General features: G+C 39.1%; 1 protein-coding gene across 1 annotated transcript; it reads right to left on the bottom strand.

Annotated features, from left to right (window-relative positions):
- Window positions 1-163: 163 nt before the first annotated feature.
- LOC144078864 (protein FAM163A-like) lies at window positions 164-16,951 on the bottom strand. The gene is made up of 4 exons (XM_077607281.1): window positions 16,594-16,951; window positions 5,042-5,140; window positions 3,971-4,083; window positions 164-1,819 (listed from the first exon to the last, which is right to left on the bottom strand). Exons 3-4 carry the CDS (start codon window positions 4,061-4,063, stop codon window positions 1,421-1,423), a joined length of 492 nt encoding a protein of 163 aa, XP_077463407.1. The 5' UTR covers window positions 4,064-4,083; window positions 5,042-5,140; window positions 16,594-16,951; the 3' UTR covers window positions 164-1,420.
- Between the last annotated feature and the right edge of the window lie 4,998 nt (window positions 16,952-21,949).

Genomic DNA, 21,949 nt, shown 5'->3' with positions numbered 1-21,949 from the left:
TTATCATTTCAAAGGTCGCGGGGGGTGCTGGAGCCTATTTCAGCTGACTTAGGGGCCAGAGGCAGGGGACACCCTGAACCAACCACTTTGTTTAAAAATAATAATACAAATAATAACCCGACACATTTATTCCAAGCAATTACAAACCTTTATTTGTCAAAATGTATCCCTGCCACTGTCAAATAATTTTTCAATCGGTTTATTTTTTAATGAAATAGTTTAGTATGAACACAATAAGTGATGACAGGATAGGATTATTTGTAACAGTTTGTCCTGATATTTTGTACTTTTATAAACACGTGACACGTTTCTTGTTGATTTGAGTAATAACTTTATACAAGTTTATTTGCATCTGCTCCCACTCACATAAAACAAATACAAAACATTGCCGAGCATACGGATGAAAAATGCATGCAAAATAAACCTGCTGCTAATAACGGTGTCAATATGTAAACAGTAATGGATTCTGAGAGAACTATACCTAAATATTAAAATCAGGATCATCACAAAAACGTTCACGAACATAGATGACTTTTCTTTTACTATGCAAAAGTGGATTTAATCTCAATATATAGAGAGGCATTTGTTGACTCAACATTTAATAGCAAAGGAGAAAAATAAACCTTCCCAGCAAAACATACACTCATACACACATGCATGTAAACACTGCATATTTCCAAACAAAACACAAATTATTACTAATCATATCTTTGTGGTGAAATTTTTTGCATCAATGTCAGTAAAGAATAATGGCAGGTTACATCCTGCAAGAGAAACACACTGTACGTGAGAGAGACATTGTCGTTGTCTCTAGTTTCTTATTTACCAATGTGGCTGCTTACTCCACTTATGTGGACATATAAAAAGAACACTGATGAAGATATGAGGATTTTCTTCAAAATGCACATTTAAGGACACAAAATGGAAACTCAATAAAGTGACCGACCAAACCAGAGGGCTTTAAAATAACCTGTGATTCCTTATATTTGTTTACATGTACGTATATCTACAACCATCAACTGCATATTGCAATGATCATCGAATGAGGTTGCAAGCGCTCAAACCTAACAAAAGTGGATTGAAATGTAATTGTAAAACATCTTGCATAGAGACAGAACCTCCTTCAAACTAAAACATGCACTAATAACATCCATAACTTTATATAGGTAGGATGAGACAGCAGCCTCTCACTTCATTCTTTACAACATTACTTTTTTTTTTTTTTTTGGGAAGATATGTAAACAATAATTTAGGTCAGATAGCCCTCAGTCTATAAAATCAATTAACAGTCAAATTACAGTGTAGTTTACAAACATACACTGCATATACTGCACATTAAAAAAAAAGTCAAATAAATTATTACCGTGTCTAAATCCGCCATAGTAAAGTGTCCATAACTTCAACACTGGTATTTGCAGTGTCACACTTGTGTGCTGATGGCTCGGGTGTTGGTGTAGAATTCGGGTGCTCTGCTCCGTGATGCGTCCCTCAGCAGGGATCCCTGTAAGGCGGGCAGCGGCATGGCCAACGCCTGATTTTCGTAGTGCGTGGGCATGTAAGTGATGCGCTCGCCGCCATTGCGCACCTCATCAGCCGTACGGAGGAAGAAGGGCGAGTCATGCGGGGAGCAGCTGGGGCAGAAGCGGCGACGTTCCACTGTGGCTTTCCTGGCTTTGGAGGGTGCAGTTGGCTCTGGGGGTGAAAGTGACAATGAGGTGCCGATGGTCCCGTCCAGGCCAGACACACTGCAGGTGTTGCATTCAAAGTGTTGCAGAGAATTGGAACCACTGTCAGAGCCATTCTTCTTACAGCAGTAGTACTGAACAGAAAACAAGTATCAACATGTGACAGAAACATTGAATTATCAACTGGCATTTCAACCATTTGCAAGAATACTTTTACCATGGCATTCCTTTTACCAGCGAAATCTAATTAGAGCTGTAGACATTTTAATTCAGTTTTTCACTGACAGAAAAGGGTAATTATTGTGGTTGGATTCTGGAGCATAAAGCTGCAGTGCATAATATTAAGGATAAATTCAATTTTATTCACTACATATAAAAAGGGGCAAAATCACTTGCAGGGGCAAACAGTTTTTTGGTCTTTAAAATCTATTAACAAGTAGTACGCTAATTCTTGTGTGTAATACTCTTTTTTGTCAGCGTTATTATTAATTTAATATGCATATTATGCATTTTTCAGATTATGGTTTTATAAGACCGGCTCAGGGTGTAGAGGTTCACTCGCCTGACTTCGGTGTGGGCAGGCGCGGGCTCGATTCCCATTGGAGGCAGTATGATTGAGAGTGTGGATGGTCGTTTGTCTCTCTGTGTGCCCTACAGCTAACTGGTGACCAGTCTGGGGTGTACTAGTCATATAAGTCAGCCGGGATAGGCTACAGCAACCCCCGCAACCTTTACAAGGATGCGCAGTATGGAAGATAAATGAATTAATGGATTTATAAGGTTGTGAAAAAGGTTCACAAGCCTTTAAGACAATTGTCTAAAGATTAATGTGACGTTCATTTGAATATGAAATATATTAGAAATACAATAACAATTGGGCGGCCCGGTGGGGTGAGTGGTTAGTGTGTCAGCCTTACAGCTCTGTGTTCCTGGGTTCAAATCCAGGTCACGTCCACCTGTGTGGAGTTTGCATGTTCTCCCCGGGCCTCTGTGGGTTTCCTCCGGGTACTCCGGTTTCCTCCCACATTCCAAAAACATTCATGGTAGGCTGATTGAACACTCTTAATTGCCCCTAGGTATGGGTGTGAGTGTGCACGGTTGTCCATCTACTCGTGCCCTGCGATCGACTGGCCACCGGTTCAGGGTTTCCCCTGCCTCTGGCCTAGAGACAGCTGGGATAAGCTCCAGCACCCCCCGCGACCCTAATGAGGATGAAGCGGTTCAGAAAATGAGATGAGACAATAACAATTGTTCCACTTCACTGAGGGGCCTTGGGTGAACGGCCATATTGATATCTGTTTGTGGTACCCGGACATTTCGTCGACGGACAATTCTTCGCCGGACACTTTGTCGCCGGACACTTCGTCGACTGGACATTTCGTCGACGGACAATTTGTCGCCGGACACTTCATCGCCAGACAGTTCGTCGAACAGACATGTCGCTGGACTATATATCGAATGGATATTTAGTCGAAGAGCGTTTTTGTCAAATGGTTGCTTCCCCGCGAACGATTGTTTTGTTGCATAAATAATTTGTTGAAAGCGATCAACCAGGTAATCTCTCTCTCTCTCTCAAAATTATACTCAACCTAACCTTAACCACTATCCTCTAACCCTAATTCTAACCACTAACCTTAACCACTATCCCCTAGTCCGCGACGATTTAAAGAAAAAAAGCCTTACTATCTATGGTCATTTATTTTGAGGAATTCTAACTGATAGACAGGTGTGCAAATACTGATTTGCAGCGGTATCACGCAAATAAATCGCTAAAAAGTCATACATTTTTCCTTTTTGGATTACCTCTCTCACAGTGGCCATGCACCTATGATGTACATTTCTAAGTGAGAGAACTTGCAATACAGCAAGGTGTTGAAATACTTTACATGGTCATTTTTATTAAACAAATAAAAGTCTTAGTATACGTTTAGCCCACGACGAATTGTGGGTCGACGAAATGTCCGGCGACGAATTGTCCGTCGACGAAATGTCCGGTCACGCTGTTTGTTATAGCATGTCCATTCAACATAATTCCACATCCCATTTTGGGTAGCAGTGTATTAAATCGCATAGATAGTGATATGAGAAATGGCTGTGCCACATTTTACAGAGTATAAGTTGTACCTTTTTTCATACTTTGAAGAGCCTGCAACTCATTCTCAAAAGCAACTAATGTTAAAAAAAATAGATTTTTACACTTTTCATCAAGTCAGGATCTAATATGTCCCACTTTGTTCTCCTTTTGAAATTGGTCAGAGTTACTAAAACATAAAAAGGAAGTGTACCTGGAGTCTACAGTAACAGAGCACAGTTATGATACACAGAAGTATCACTGTGGCCAGTATTCCTCCAGTTATGACAACAGTTCCAGCTGTCATCCGACCAGCTCTCCATCAAACTGTGACAAAGTACAAGAAAGACATCTTCAAATCATTATAGTATGCATATATACTTCACTGTTTTGAGTTAAAACCTGACTTACAGTATGTCTTTCTGAGTAGAGTTTTACATGTTCTCTGCTCACTGTGCCTGTGTGAGTATTCTAGCTGGGATGACCCACAAACCGGATGAAGACATACGCATAGTATGGTGTTCCTTAGTCTTAATGTATTATTTATTCATGTGCTATTTGAAATTCACACACACACACACACACACACACACACACACACACACACACACATACACACCTATGTATTATTCAAGTACTTTTGCCTCACGTTCTATTCTTTCCTATATAGCAGGGGTAGGGAAACTATGGCTCGGGAGCCATAAGTGGCTCTTTTGATAGGTGCATATGGCTCTCCGCTAACCTGTGAGGTAAAATATGGTAACCGCTGTTAAGAGAGCTCAGCCCTGAATGGATCAAAAGTAGCATTACGTGATCATTGTGGCGCCGACACTACCGCTAGTGCGGCTTTAAACATTTTTTTTTCCATTAGATTCTTCTGCATGCATTCTCCCATTGATTATCATTGATTAGCAACAGCGCGGCAATGTTGTCAAAAGATCTCAGAACGTTTGTACTTTAAAAGTGGTGACATGACTACAAATAGCACACATTTTAGTGTATTTTTACTTTTACATTTTGAGTATGGCTCTCAAGGAATAACATTTGAAAATATGAATTGTTTATGGCTCTCTCCGTCAAAAAGGTTCTATATAGCATAACCTAGATCTGACGTCTCGTCAAACAATTCAATTCAAAGCAGTCATAGTTAAATTGAATTGAATGCTTTTATTGTCATTTTACAAGTAAATGAAGATTTAAAGCTTCCCCATGAAGTGCAAAAATAAAAAGGCAATTAACAATAATGATAAATAATAAATAATCAACAAATATTCAAAGTACTTACATCAAAAGATTGTCCCTGGGTAACTGAATGGTTAATTAAAGCCAGATCAGAGGTCAGTGATGTGGTTCCATCACTGGATGAAGAAGAATAGATACATCTCTGTGGACATAACAAACATTCCAATGTCACTTGAAGTCATTTCAATCTGCTAGTGTTAACCCTAGTTCCTTCCACTAGCCAAATTCCCAGAAGGTGGCAGTGAAGGACCTAAATTGATCATTTAGTGCCTCTGGTAGACCAAGAGCACAAGAGGATCACCAAAAGATAATAATGATGCAAGATAACAAAGAAAGATGAAATCTCTCTGCATTACCATGCACATTCAGACCAAAGGATGTGAAATATGAAAAAATGCATTGGGTAAAATAGAAATTATTTTTTCGGATATAACGTGAATAGTCAAAAAACATCATTTAAAGAAAACTTAATTTTTACCTACCAACCTCGGCCCAAACCAAACCCGTACATATTTAGAAGTGTGTGTGTGATTGAAATAAACATTAATGTAGCTTTTTTTACAGTTCATAATTTCTTTAATTAAATTTTAACACAATATTTAATGTAAAATAGAGCAGGGCGACAACTTAAGACAAAATTGTGTGGGTGTGGGGTCGGTGCACGAACAACACCCACAGCGGCAAAAATAAACAAAGAACAAGCCCCATGCTTGGGGCTTGTTTTTTTTTTTTAGCAATTCTTTATTATCATTATTATTAAAACAACTTAACATTTCAAGTAGCAGGGCGAGATTGAAAATGTTAATATTTTTTACTCTAACGGACCGACACTATGTAGCTCGCAGACCGGTACCGGTCCGCGGACCGGAGGTTGGGGACCACTGAAATAGAGGGCAACAACTAACCTTCCAGCCCCCTTCAAAGAAAGTGCATTGACAGGTTCGGGGAAAAATATTCCAAACATCAAAAGCACGAATACACTAGATCACAGATGTCAAAGTGGTGGCCCGGGGGCCAAATCTGGCCCGCCACATCATTTTGTGTGGCCCGGGAAAGTAAATCATGAGTGCCGACTTTCTCTTTTAGGATCAAATTAAAATGAAGATTATAGATGTATATTATATTTCCTGATTTTTCCCCTTTTAAATCAATAATTCTAATTTTTTAATCTTTTTTTTCTGTGTTTTTAGTTCAAAAATCTTTTTGTAAAATCTAAAAATATATACAAATATTTTCTGTTTTCCACTTTAATATGGAACATCATGATTAAAAGAGATTTTCCTTTACTAAGAAAAAAAAGCTCAAATAAACATTGTTTTAGATCTATAAAAAATGATATATTCAGGGCTTTTAATCCAGTTCTTTTAATCCATTTATAAAAAATAAATCTAAATATTATATCTAAAATGGTCCGGCCCACATGAAATCAAGTTGACGTTAATGCGGCCCGCGAACCAACCCGAGTCTGACACCCTTGCACTAGATAATACAAGTACACATATAATAGAGTAACTTCCAAGCGTTCGCACAAGCACAAATTCCACATCTTTTAAGAAAAAATTTGTTCTGCTGATAGCATGCAAGCTCTTGAAAGTGATTCGCTTTTTGGATTTTCCAATGTGATGCCTGTCATTTTAAATTGGTTATCTAATCCTACACTTACAGAAAGTCTTGCAAACATCTGCCTGATGATTATTAAAGTGAATTTGCTTATTAAAACACAATAACAGCAAAGAGATTCAAACAGCCTGCCGAGACAAAAAAAAAAAATCCATAAATAAACGCATGCACCACAGCCTCTGATCTGCTGCACCACACCACGGGCGCTCTGCTAATGTTGCTGTCACATGGCACTTTTACCTTCAATTATTTGTGGAGAACAAATAGCAGATTCCCCTCAAGATCATTCGGCATCAGAACTTTCTGCAGAGGCTGCAATCTCTGAGCCAACACACCCTGTAGCCTGTCAGAATTAATGGATGCATTTTGAATTTAGGTTCATAATTTACACAGAGAGAGACCTAAATTCATTTTTATGTTTGCATCACTTTTGATAGGAGATAGGGGACGTTCCATGAGCCAGCAGGCACGTGTACAGTTTGCACACGCATGCATGCATTTTGAGCAAAACCAGAAGGGCTGGATCAGTCACTGCCATGGTCTAGATTACAGAGCCCCTCGGTCCCACATATTGCCTGGATGCTGATATGACTCATGACTCATGACACATTCACAAACATGCACTAATGTTGAATTAGGGAATCACAAAGCATCCATTTCAACAGACAAAACGTTTCAGTTGGCACACGCAGTAAAAAATCATTGCATTTCATAGCAAATAATAATGAACAAGTCCATGGAAGATTAAATGAATGGTGGTAATTTAAAAAAATGATAATTTGTTCAAAACAATACAATTTTGACATGAATACTGTTTAAATACATAAATTTTCTGAAACGCTTTATCCACAATAGGGTTGCAAGGGGTTCCGGAACCTATCCTATCAGACTTCGGGCACGAGGCGGGGTCACAAGGAGGCAGACAACCATTCCCCCTCACACACAAACCTAGGGGAAATTTAGAGCGCACAACTAACCCCCAACCATGCATGTTTTTGGAAGGTGGGAGGAAGCCGGAGTACCCGGAGAAAACCCACTCAGGCCAAGGGAGAACATGCAAACTCCACACACGTGGACCGAGGTGGATTTGAACTCAAGACCCCAGAACTGTGAGGCCGACACGCGAACCTCTTATCCGCCGGGCCGCATGTTTAAATTCACTAGCATCTTATTTGAAATTAAAGAGTAATTCTATATGATATTTATTCATTTTCAACACTGCTCGTCATTGTCATGCTCACAGCGTACTGGAGCCTTTTCCATCATAGACATGTGAATGATTGTCCTCACCTTGTGCCCTGCGATTGCCCATAGTTAGCTGACCCTTGTGAGGATAAGCAGTTCAGAAAATGAATGAGACCGTACACAATGCGAATAGCATTTGCAGAGCTGCCAACTACTCCGGAATTTCAGGAGTTTACAACGCAAACTCCGGGAATACGGACAACCTCCCTAAACTCCGGAAATCCCCCAAAAATTGTCACCTACATTTTTTTGAAGCAACCATTTCAGAAAAGGGTACTCGGACGTTTCGTCGAAAGACGTTTGGTCCCCGGACGTTTGGTCGACCGGACGTTTGGTCGACCAAACGTCCGGGGAGCAAACGTCTTTCGACGAAACGTCCAGTCACGTCAGAAAAGTACTAATTTTCCAATTCAAAAGCCTCAAAATTCACACCATCGCTACAGCTTCCGCCATCTTGATTCAACTGCACTGTAAACCGGAAGAATTCGGTAACAAGAGTGCATTGTGAATCATCCGAGTTACAAGTACTGACGAATGATTTGTCTTCTGCGACTTCAGCGCATATCGATTTTGCGTGAATCTCAGATTTACTCCGGATAAACTCCGGAAATGGGACAAGGATACTCCTGAAATGGGGTTGATGGAGGTTGGCAGCTCTGCATTTGCAAATTCAACCTTGCTTGGGCAGCCTTTCTTCTGGAAAACCCTCTCAATTTTCTATGTAGCGGAAAAGTCCGCTGACTACAGTCACTAGAAATAGCAACGAATCCAGAGCAAAACCGTGCAGGGCCAAGTTGGAAAAGAAATGAAGTTGGAATATATATTTATGAGACATAAAAAAACCATTGGCGGCCGTGGGGGTGTGTGCATATGTGAAGAGCACCTGAAGCAATTGGTAGGCTTAAAGCACACTGGCACGAATATAATTCTCTCAAATTAGCACAGGGCTAGTTCAGCTTCTTTAAAATGAAATTATCATAATCTATATCTTGCTCATGCTTCAAACTGAAAGCATTGATTTATTTCTTCGCCTTGTGTTGCAAGACTAGTGAGGAAACGGGTTCTGCAGACAACTGTGCTTTACTCTGCTTTATGAGGGTTACAGTTGTTACACCAACGTCTCTTCAACACTTAGCTGCATCACTTCACGCACAACCAGAATGAAATTTAAAAAAAGTGAAGCTGACAGCAGGATGCTGTATAATTATTGTTCTTCCTTTCTGCTGGTCAGCACCATTGCCCCATAAAAGCAAATTAAATGGTCCAGCTTCTATCTTTGAGGGAGTAATGTACCACTACCACTATTTCATTAGCATACTTTTCATTGGACATCTCGTGTGTGACAGTGAGTGAAAGGTTGACTGCAAAAGGAAGAAAGGCTGAGAAAAGAAAACAGGATTGCTCAGACATTAGACACTAAAACTCATTTCAGGGAAGGTATTCAATATATGTAAATAGTAATGCATCATTGTAGGGCATTTCTTTATGATATCTGCAGTCAATATATTTCTCTTTCCTTATAATGTCTTTGCAAACCGTGACAGTGTGTTCCCCTTCTTGAAAGTACCAGTCATCCATAAATGATCAGTAGAAAGAAATCTCAGTTAAAATATGTAGTTTAGGTTCCAATTCCAAATCAACAATAGCTGTTCTAAAACTCAATCGCACTCATTGTTAAAATTAATAATATTATGCACACCATGGTGGACTAGTAGTTAGCTTGACAGTACATTGGCATCACAGTTGTGAGGTTCTGGGTTTAAATCCCATTATGTGGTTTCCCATTGCTTGTCCGTGTTTTCTCTGGGTACATGATTTAAGAAAATTTAAAACTTACAATAAAATAAAGGCAGCTTTAGTAGCCATAAACGGAATAACTGTAAAATAATACGGCCAAATGAACAACAAAGTACTGTAAAAAGAACTATGTACATTTGTTTTACAGCAAACAACTGTAAAATGTACTGTATGCAGAGTAACAAATGATACTCAGCTCAATAGGACATTGATGACAAATTCTGGCATCCGCACCTGCCAGTATTTTACCATAACAGCCATAATAATATTGCTCTCTCCCGGTTAACTTGCACGCATGACCCTAATGAAGATACGTGGCATAGAAAATGGCGGCATTAATGAGATTATTAAACAGAGAATAGATTAAGAAAGGCATAGTGATGCAATACTTTATCATAAGTGTGATGTATCACAGCGAGCAATGGAAATTTCGTCGATCCGACAATCAGATAACACAGGATTTGTCTTTAGACATGATGCTGATAGCTTATTAGTCATTATCCAAGGCTGAATTTAGGACGTTCTTGAATTGTACATTCAATAACATACATCAATATAAATTGTAAGAATCCTCAATATATTTCTTAATAAATATAGGGGTAGAATAGATCTACATTTAATAACGTTCTATCAAGTTCAGGGCTTGCATTATTATTTTTTACACCAATTTTTAGACTGAATATCGGCTCCAAACATCAGTTATCGGTATCCTTCTAACTACTAATAATCAGTATTAGTCCTGAAAATCCCATATCGGTCGGTCATTCCAAAGAATCCAGAATTCTGTGTTTATCTAGAAAACATTATGTTGATAGAAAAACAGGAGAGTGGTTTACTCATACAATGGGGGAAATATATATTATTTTTCTGAATTGTCAGTGACCATGTCATGCAATGCAAATATTACAAAGACAACAAATGACTAGCGTGATAAATTACGTCATACGATATCAATTGTTTGGACCATTCATACATTATTACATAGTCTGCCATGATTCCATAAATATCATTTAAAGGCTTTCGATCAATCTAATTTGATATGAAGTACCAATAAACACACACACACACACACACAAATATGTATATATATATATATATATATATATATATATATATATATATATATATATATATATTTGCAATTATGATGCTAAAACTTATCAACCATTTGAAAGAACTAATATTTTTCACAAAACGGCTTAACTAAAAGATGACAATATTGATGGAAATTGATGGAAATTTAGGGTTTGTGAATAACGATCGAGTCTGATGGTCACACTGGGATCGTGTTGCAACACTTTCATTCATGTTGAATACATTCTGAATTAATCTTGGTGATTTCTTCCCACGTGTTTCTTTTGCCACATCCATAACTGATCAGTGGACTGTGGTTCAGAACCACTCCGGCAATTAGCGGCGGGGAAAAAATTCTCTTGTCTTAGCTTCAAACAAAGCTTGCATAAGACAACTATTACAAGATCGGTGCTGATGAAGTCAAATAAAGTTAAGGAGCTTCAATATAGTAACAACTTCAGTAACCTCGGGGGGCAAAGAGACTTCATCCCATCTCCGAGTAGCAAGTTGTTTTCCTTTTCTATTCTCATGTGGTTGAATTCCGACTAAGTAGATTTCGTGCCTGGGAATCCAGAGGAAATGTCTTACACATTGTACCCAAAGGCTACAAGTAAATATTTGATACATTTGTTTTAAACTCTGACATTATACAGCTTTGATTCAACTAAGTGAATTCTTTATTTACATAAGTTCTTAACAGATAGTGAAAGCCTCTGAATATACTACAGCGTACAGAGAGTCGTTTTATGCCCACAAATGTCCTAAATGTGTGTGCATGATGCAGTAAAGCTACTTAATACTTGCAGATTTCTGTGCTCCAATGGCCTTGAGCTCCACCCACATGCAGTGCTCTCACTGACCTCCCTTTCACCCCGACTTATTTTGCTTTACAGACACACACACATCCACCGAAAGCGGATGAATTATTGTCGGAAGGATGCTCAGGGCAGAGTACTGTTCTTGAATAGCTTGTGTTGTAAGAAAAAGGGCAGCTACAATCACAAAATAACTCCCAATACAATTGTTGGAATTTGACATTAAAATGACATTAGCAAAACAATTGAGGAGAAGTGTCAAGGAACCTACATAACTTTTAGAAGTCTCCAATTTTGGACCAGCTACATCGTCTCTTGTCAAGGTTACGGATTTGGATGTCGTAATCTCAATTGTGAAATGTAGTCTGCTTCATCCATAGTCTTCATTCTTGGATCCAACCAAAAATGGTAGTAGCTATTCTTTAAACGAGTTCATTTTAACTGAAATTTCTGATTTCATTTTTTCTTAACCAGAAATTCTCCTGCCAATGAGGCTGCCAGTTGGAAAATAGAGTTAAACGCCATTCTTTCCTGCCCTATTCATTGTGTGACAAGGCGCAACGGCAAATGCATGGCAAGAAGGCCGCAAACGAGCCATTCTGCGGGGTCTTCAATAATTTATCTAGCACTTCAGAAACCGTTCCCTCTCTCTAGCTTGTTTTCTACACACTAACCCTAAACAACCATCCGCACTCGCACACCACTACACAAAGGACCTTGTTTACTTCCACCTAGCGCAGTATTTTAAGTGTGGTGTCACAACTTTTAATGCAGAGTGAACACGTTATATCTACTGTCACAAACTTGACAGAGCTAAAACAAAATAACATGACTTAGATGGGATTTTTGCAACCACCAAATTATGGATGTAATATAATTCTTCTCTATAACACTCCACAATAGTTTGTTTTTCTTACAGTACTAGTGCCAATTCCATCTGTTCAATCTTTATTTCATGTTTGTGGTACTGTCTCAAAAGTGCAATGTTGAAAACAATTGTGGCACAAAGTGCCCAAAACATTATTTTAATCAGGCATGTTGTCCTCACCTTCATCTGATGTGATCATTTACTTATTTTTACTGTCCATATGTTGATTTTTTTTAGACTAAGCCCTGGTTAATTTCTGTAATTCTTGAAAACAACGATTTCTGGGAAATGATACAAACAGCAAGCAGAGATTTCAGCTGTCTGTTTCCACTGTGAGGAACATAGTGAGGAAAAGTATGACCACAAATTTGGGTGGACTTCCTGACTACCAGGCTAAGAAAAATCAGAGATAAGCAGGGGCGAGGGATGGTGAGAACAGTCAAACTCGACCCACAAAGGAGCTCCAAAGACCTAACGAGACGTTGCCTACTTTGTCCACATGCTGCAAACAGAGCTACTTTTTTAATCCGAAGCACATTTGTAGCCATCTTCATTCTGGAATAAGTAAGGTACTGAGGGATCATACAAACTCTACACAGGAAGTTTTGTACTCACCTGGAATTGAACCCGTGATCTCATAAATGTGAGGCCGATGCGCTAACCACTCGGATACAGTGCCAGCCACTTGGCTTCTTTTCTTTAAATAATTATTGCACACTTTCCTAACTCCTATTTTTTTCACTTCACAAATATTACTGCTTTTCTGCTATATGATATTATTTACCTGGAATTGCAGAATAATACAAACAATGATTTATAAAGCAGGTGTTGAAAATGATAAAATGATGAACTTTTTCATATTGTATACTGTATGGGCTTCCTTTCTCTGACTAACATTATTAAATTAAGTCATAAAAGAAGACTTCACTGATGAGCTGAGTGTTTACTCATTCGTTTGTGCCTGAGTGGGCTTGATCAAGACACAAAAATATCCTTTCCAAAGTTTTGCTTCAACATACATTTTCCATGGCTCCATTGTCGCATGCAATTGGCTTGACTGGAGACACCTCTGGGAAATCATCCAATTTCCTGTTGTATCACATCTACCAGGGGCAGAGGATTTAAATTGTGTGGTGTGTATGTGTGTGCGTGTGTTGGGAGGTATGTTTGCTGTGAAAAACATTCATTTAATTTAGCTGAATTTTTGTTTAGTCAAAAGTAGGTCAGTGTACATGTCACGAAATTTCAGGTTGCTTCCATCCATGTATACATATACTGCATACTGATATTTGAATAAGTACTAAAAGTACTTTCATTTAAGTTTCAACCAGCTGTCAATTACTGAACATGTAATATGTGAATAAAGGGTCTTTTTGAAATACCGTATTTTCACGACTATAAGGCGCGCATAAAAGTAAAAAAAAATCTCCAAAATAGACAGGGAGCCGTATAATCCAATGCGCTTTATATATGGACCGATACTAAAATTGTTATCACGATAAAATAAAATAAATCCGTCGATAGGACAACTACGGAAACCAGCCCCCGACTCTACTATTTTCCCGTAGATAAAGTACTGCACAGTGACTGCTGGGATATAGAGTTCTTAATACACCCAGTTCTTCAATACAGTTAGTATGATGGCAACCACACTAATTTGGTGCTGGCCGTCATTTCGGCTGTATTTACAAAAGCAATCCTGCCGCTAAATGTTGGCGTCAACAGAGCATTCAAAGCTAGACTGTGAACTATGTATATATATTATATATAATAACTCGGAGCTTGCCGTCATTCCCGGAGGCTTAAGAACTAGAACCGTGGGACCCAGCGTTTTGGAAGACTCATTTGGGCAATTGTTTAATTCGGACACAGAAAATTAGGACTTTGATGGATTTGTGGGTGATGATGACGTGAGTAAGTTGTAAAATGTCTAAATAAACTACAACCGAACTCAGTTTTGCTTCCGTTGCCTTTTTAAAGCGTGTTTTTAGCGTGTGGGTGTTGCGCGCAAGAACTATATTTCCCAGCAGTCACTGCGCACCGGAACCCGGAAATAAGCTGCTTCCGGTAGCCAGCGCTATTGCGTTTCGATGTTCATCCATAGATAATATATAATATATATGCGTCTAATGAAATGGTGCGTGCTTTGTGTGTCTAAAATACAGAATAGCACTCGTTACTGACACTGCGGCGTAAAATACGATGCGCCAAATAGTCGTGAAAATACGGTACTATCTGTACCAGTTTGTGGCAATTTTGACATGTAACAGAATGATAGTCAACTAGAAAATGACCTTGTGTGGTTGCCAGACACAAACCTAAGCACAAGTGGTTGTGTTGATTGTTTGTATGACATGCCTCCCGAGTTACCCACTACAATAAAAATGACAAGAGTTTGCAACCGTAATAAATGATCAGTATCAAATAAAATAAAAATACTATCAGTGTAGTAGTTGATTCGCCTTTTTTGGTGCGGGCAGTGTGGGCTCAATTCCTGCTCGGTGGAGGTGTGATCATGAGTGCGAATGGTTGTCTGTCTCTATGTGTGTCCTAAGAGTAGCTGACGACCATTCTAGGCTGTAGTCAGTATTTCGCCCGAAGTCAGCAGGGAGAGGCTCCAGCACCCCATGACCCTGATGTTGATGAGCGGGTTGAAAAATGATCATATCAAGACCTTCGAAGGTGTAACCCACTTGACATGAAATAGTTTAAGCCAAATGTGAGAAAAACATTTCAATATGATGTGGTGTACCATAAGAAACAATGTTAAATGCACAATTCTAAGGCATCTCTGACATATCAATTAATCAATCAAAACTCAGCATTATCAGGGGCTTTATGGGAAAAGGAGTGGGATCCAGCGGTTGAAAAATATTATGCATTTCTGTTGCAGAAAATAACAACGCAACAACAATGCCCTTTTCCAAATAGTAATCTGTTTAAGTGACTGGTTGTGCTTGCAAACAGAATAAACGAAAGATTCCGTATTGTGGCAAAACCTACGCCAAATCAAGACCCAACTACTGTGCGTTCTCGCAATTCAAAATTTCAGGCTAGGGGGCAAGAAAAGACACGCACCGTCACTTTAAACAAAAAAAAATGACGCAGGTTATTCATTCTATTAATATATTTTCTGTCAACTCTTAAGGGAGCAAGTGGGTATAATCTACACTCATTTACACTGTGATTTTTGGTGGCAGATGTTGGTAAATGTTGTCAAATTTAATTGGGACATTGAGTAGAATGAAAATAAAATGGAAATCCAGAAATTTATAATATTTATTCTTTTATGTTTAATTGCACTTCAAGGAAAATAAATCTTATGTTTAATCTACTGAATGTTTTTAGGGGATTTTTTTTACTGCTAATTTTTAAACACATTTTTAAATTAGGTGAGCGAGTGGTTAGTGCGTCAGCCTCACAGGTTTGGGGTTGAGGGTTAAATTCCAGGTCCTCACTGTGTGGAGTTTGCATGTTCTCCCCGGGCTTGTGTGGGTTTTCTCCGGATACTCCGGTTTCCTCCCACATCCCCAAAACATGCAGAATAGGCACGGTCAATCACTTTAAATTGCCCGTCGGTATGAGTGCTAGCGTGAATGGTTGCCCGTCTCCCTGTGCCCTGCGATTGGCTGGCCACTGATTCAGGGTATCCCCCGCCTGGCTTAGCTGGGATAGGCTCCAGCACCCCCTGTGACCCTTGTGAGGATAAGCAGTTCAGAAAATGGATGAATACATTTTTAATTTGATGGCAGCAATGTATTAAAAATGTCAGATCAGACCAATCAAGACTGGGAAGATGGGGAGAAATGAAAAAAATACCGGAAGGGCTAAAGCTGCATGAAAGTAATCAATTAACCTCCCACATTTCTTGCAAGCCAGAGAATGACAAACCAAGATGTCCATATTAAAGACATATTTGAAGGGCCATCATATCACGCCCTCCCTAATGTGATAAAAGGGTGGAATATTCCTTCAAAACAGGAAACCTTTTCAGATGGCCTCAGTAATTCCCTAACTCAATGAACTGTATATTGACTCAAGAAAAAAAATTCTGCAATACACATTAACTTCCACAAACTAGAAACCAAATCGCCCAAATGACTAAATTCAAGCAACACTCCCAAACTAAGACAATTAGACATTTTCCCCCATGACAAACAATAGTTTTATTCCTACCTTCCGTTCTTTACATGGCGCACTCGCTTCTGCTCGGTTGTCTTGATCGAGTCAAGGCAGCATTCTCCTCGGCGAATAAGCACCAGTCGCAACCGGGAATCACGTCCAACCTGGGCGACTACAAAAAAAGTCAAAGGCAGAAAAATCGTCCTATGAAGAAAAAAAAAAGAGGAGCGACACGAAGAAGAGCTTTGACGCGGGTTGGAATGAAGACAACGCGACTTCGGAGGGTCTCCAAGAGGATGAAGAGGTGCCGGGGGGACGGACCCTTGTACTGGAGAAAATCGCAAGTGGAAACGTATGCAAGTGATGACGATGGCGAAAGAGGCAGCGCAGTGAAAAAAGACAAGAGCCGCCTTCTTCAATTCACTTCTATTCACCTCCGCGCCTGCCTCCAGCTGCCGATAAATTCCAAATACTTCAAGAGGGCTTTGATTTACAAGTTGAACTGAACTAAGCTCAATTTTCGTGTCTACTTAACCAATTTTTCTCCGCTGCGATGAATTCAAATCAAATTAATCTGCTTGTGTCCTCCAAATTCACTATTTTCATTAATATTATGTGCTTTTGCATTATGTATTACTTATTTATTGTTTGTTTATTTATTTATCAATTATAATTCATTCATTTTCTGGACCGCTTCATCCTCACTAGGGTCGCGGGGGGTGCTGGAGCCGATCCCAGCTGACTTCGGGCCATAGGTGGGGGACACCCTCAATCAGACTCATACCTAGGGGCAATTTGGTTTTTTTTGGATGTGGGAGGAAACCCACACAGGGTCGGGAGAACATGCAAACTCCACACAGGCTTTAAATCTCATTATTCTTGTATAACGACAATAAAAGCATTCAATTCAATTCAATACTCAGGGTTGGATCTTGGGGTGACAATTCCCTGGGCTCTAGGGGTGCCAGTTTGCGTTTGTAAACGAGGCTGGGTAATGGTAGGGCAGGGGTGGCCAACACGCGGCTCTCGAGCCGCATGCGGCTCCCAGCCAGAATGAATGTGGCTCAATATAGATCCATTACCAGTGACATGTTGATTAGTACGGGCAATATTTGAAAATAATCAGTAGACTAATCAGCTCAATGAGAGAACACAATGACTTTCAGGGTAATGACGTTTGTTCAGGGTACGTCATTTCAACAAAGAATGTAGTGTAACTGCAATGCAATGATACAGACTACAGTCGGCCAACCCTAACAGACCACTGAGCTATAGTAATTGATTTGCCCTCAATCACAGCTCTCTTAATCTACTTACTGTTACAAGCAAGTCAGTGCAGATATCGACAGAGTGGACCTGGCAGTCCAAACAAGGCAGAGTAGGGTTGATGAGAATATCAATCCATGTACATTTTGTGCTCAATAGGGTTTAGTGCAAGGGGTTTCCAAACTATTCCAAAAAGGGCCGCAGTGGCTGCAGCATTGAACCCAAACAAGAACCCTTCCATCGAAACCAGACACTAGGGCACGGGTGGGCAAACTATTCCACAAAGGGCCGCAGTGGGTGTGGGTTTTCATTACAACCCATAAAGAGGACACCTTTTCACACATCTGGTGTCCTACAAGTGCAATCAGTGGATTGCAGTCAAGTGCTTCTTGTTTTCTGCAGAAATCTCATTGGTCAAAGTGTCTGTGCTGGATTGGTTGGAACAAAAATCTGCACCCACAGCAGCCCTCGAGGACAGGTATGCCCACCCCTGCACTAGGGTCAAAATGGAATTGGTCCTCACGATGGTCCTGTTGCAAAAACACACAAACAGGATGCATACCTTGATTGGTTTTATTTATGAATTAGGATCCTATGACTAATTATTTCCACTTTGAGTGACCATGAATGAGAATAAAAAACATACAAGCAAGGATAGGCTACAGCAAACCCCAAACCCTTGTGAGGATAAGTGAATGCAAAATTGAAGACATACATATTCTCTAGCCATTTGATGCAACGTGATATTGCATACAATATAAAAACAACTGTGCAACCGTCTTCGAAAGGAAGGTAATTTATACTAGGTGTTGTCCATTCCCTGACAAAGCCCAAAGACAAGGTTTAGTGTAAATGACCAGGAAAAAAATGGTTCTTCAAAGAACACAAATAAACTTCATAATAATTGATATAAATTATACCATGACCATGGATATATATATCACAGGTGAATGATTGAAAAACTGTACAAATTTGAAAAAGGCAGGCTGTATTAGTTTGGTATAGTTTTTCACCACTCTACATATGTTTACACTACAAATAAGCATATAAAATAACTTAATCATTGTTTTGAGGTTGTTTTCTTCACACGTGTGAAAGAAACTCAGATAATACCTGGAAATGGAACGAACTAGAAAAAAAATAAAATTTAAAGAGACAAACGATGTCCATCTTCATCAAGTATGCAGTTGGTACCTGTTTTCTCTCACATGTGGTCTGTGTTCTTTTGCAGCTACAGCTGAGCCCCCACCCCAGTTAATATGCAATCGCACACTCTGACACTTCCATTAAAGTGTATTTATGGCAGCCGCAAATAATCGATATGCAGATATGACGGCAGGTCCCCGTTATGCATCCTAGCGCAATGTGCAGTCACAGTACAGACTGTAAGCATTGTCACTTTCATCATACAGTACTGTCTCAATTGTTTCTCAAAATTGATACATTTTCTGCCGTTGACAGTAATGGATCTCAAATGCATTTTAACCATGCAAATGTGACAAAGAGACTCAAATTTTAACTTTCAGTATTTTTTTCTGGCCCAATAATTAATCATTTTCCGTTCCGCTTATCCTCACGGGGGACCTGAGGGGTGCTGGAGCTTATCCCAGCTAACTAGGGGCAATAGGCGGGATACACCCTGATATGGTTGCCAGCCAAATGCAGGTCACAAACAGATAAACAAGCATTAATGCTCAGACACATACCCAAGGACAATCTAAAGTGTTCAACCATCTTGGCATGCATGGTATTGGCATGTGGGAGTCAGAGTACCCGGAGAAAACCCACGCAGGTTCGGAATGAACATGCAAACACCACACAGAAAAGTTGGAACCCACCAGGGTAATTGAATTTTATATTTGGAAATATTATATATTTATTTAATAAATACAAATACATATTATATATCTAGTAGGGTTGTTTACCTGAGAACAATTTTGGTTCAGTTGACATTTTGAAGGTGTTAGTGTCGTCCTGGACTTGACCACCCATCATCTTGGTCTGTTATTTCTGGTGAGCTCAGATCGTGAGATCTCCAGCACATCAATCGATAGAAAAAGGCCATTATTGACAAAATATTTGCGTAATAGCAATTTTCATACAATACACAGTAAAACGACGGCAAACCTTTGTAGATTGTACGTTATGGTGTCAAGATGATCTTTAAAACCTCAAGACTACTGAGGGAAACCTGAGTCTCAGTCTGCAGAAGGTCCCCGCCTTGTGGACTTCCTGTGTGTGGCTCCAGTTTTTTACCTAGGTCTACAATGTCTTGTGTGTCTTGCTACTGCAATCAAGAAATTTTCCGAATACGGTAAGAAATAAATGTTCCAACCAATCCAACCAATGATGAGTATTGTTATGTCTCGATTTTTGTTGTAGTCAATCTGCAGTTTTGTATAACACTGTAGGATTAGCCCACCAAAAAAAAGTCAGCCATACATCATATCAGGCTAGAACAGATTCACAGCTGGTCTTAAAGAAAGAGGCAGCAGCACTCGTCTGCATTGTCAATGTCCACAGAGCCTCAGAGGACAAAATGTCAGCAGCATGCATGGCGACCTTTCAGCATGTATTATGTTTACATAGTTTGCATAATGCAATGCAGCAACCTCTTCTAGCCTTAGTGAATTGGTTCCGATAATTCCAGAAATGTCAGACAACCTACAGTTACTACAAATTTTGAATAACTTTTTAGAAAATTTACATTGGACCAACAAGGGTCCAATTTTTTTCTGTGACTTTAAGATTGGCAGTCATTGTGAGATGTTATTTTTATTTACCACATATTTTGGCAACTTACAATGTGTTCATTCTGGAAACCAAATGTATTTCTATATTTGTTTGTGACTGTAATATAACTTTGGAATTAATTCAAAATTCTCCAGAATATTTTTAAATGCAGTCTAGTGTATATTTAGCAAGCTTTCTGATCATAAGAACCTCTTGAAAAAAGGAGTTTGCACATTTACTAAAGTGCATCAAATGTTTGTTTGAGACTAAAAATACTATTGTAAAAACAGTACTGTACCTGCATTAAATACTACAAATAAAACCAGAACAAATACAGCCAAGTGGAATAAATTCAGTACAATTTAGTTAAACAAAAAACACAAAACAGGATGTGCATGCAGCTTTGATTGATGCCAAGGAAACAAAATAGATTTGCTGGAAAAAACGTGAGAGGGCCTTCTTCCTCGGGTTTTGAGACTAACTCAAAGCAATCACATCTCGCTGTTTCATTCAGCACACACGCTAATTGCCCTGCAACTACATTACTTCTCTCACTTTAATATGGTTAAGTGTGCGTCTGCCTGACCAGGCCCTTCCTCCATGTACAATGACAAATGAAATCTTGCACATTGGTGCGCAAATAGCGGCCCATGTACATTCTGTGATTGTTGACTACATGCATCACCAGTAAAGATGATACCTAAACAACATGTGTGGAACATTACAATGATATGAAAACGTTTGGGGATCCCAATGATTTAACATGTTCCCTTTATTAATGGTTTATAAATTTGTTCACTTCTAAAATAACAGTTTGTGTACTGTTTAATTTATATATATATATATATCACAGAAATTGCTGATCCATACAACCGATGATTTAAAAAGGATAGTCTTGAAAATCATTAGAGGTCCCAAAACTTTTGCACACCACTTTATATACCGTATTTTCGGGAGTATAAGTCGCACCTGAGTATAAGTCGCACCAGTCAAAAATGCGTAATTAATAAGGAAAAAACATACATAAGTCGCACTGAAGTATTAGTCACATTTTTGGGGGAAATGTACTTGATAAAATCCAACACCAAAAACATGTCATTTTGAAAGGTAATTTAAAATTAAAATAAAATTGAGAACAACAGGCTGAATAAGTGTACGGTATACTAACGTTACATGACTGACATGCCTGGTAATGTTAGTAACGACGTAACATATTAAGAGTTCTTCAGATAACTCTAGCATAAAGACCATGCTAACAAGTTTACCAAACTATCAGTTTCACTCCAAATCACTAAATCCAATGAAATATTCATCCTCAGTGTCACTTTTAAACAACTCCAACTCGGGAGGTAGACGCAATTAACTTTTTTTTTTGTTTTCTTCATTTCAGTAAGAGTAACCTCTGCTTTTC

The sequence above is a fragment of the Stigmatopora argus genome, chromosome 8 (genome assembly GCF_051989625.1).
Source record: "Stigmatopora argus isolate UIUO_Sarg chromosome 8, RoL_Sarg_1.0, whole genome shotgun sequence".
Taxonomy (NCBI): Eukaryota; Metazoa; Chordata; class Actinopteri; order Syngnathiformes; family Syngnathidae; genus Stigmatopora; species Stigmatopora argus.
Note: the sequence above shows the minus strand (reverse complement) of the source record. Positions and strands in the feature narration are given on the sequence as shown.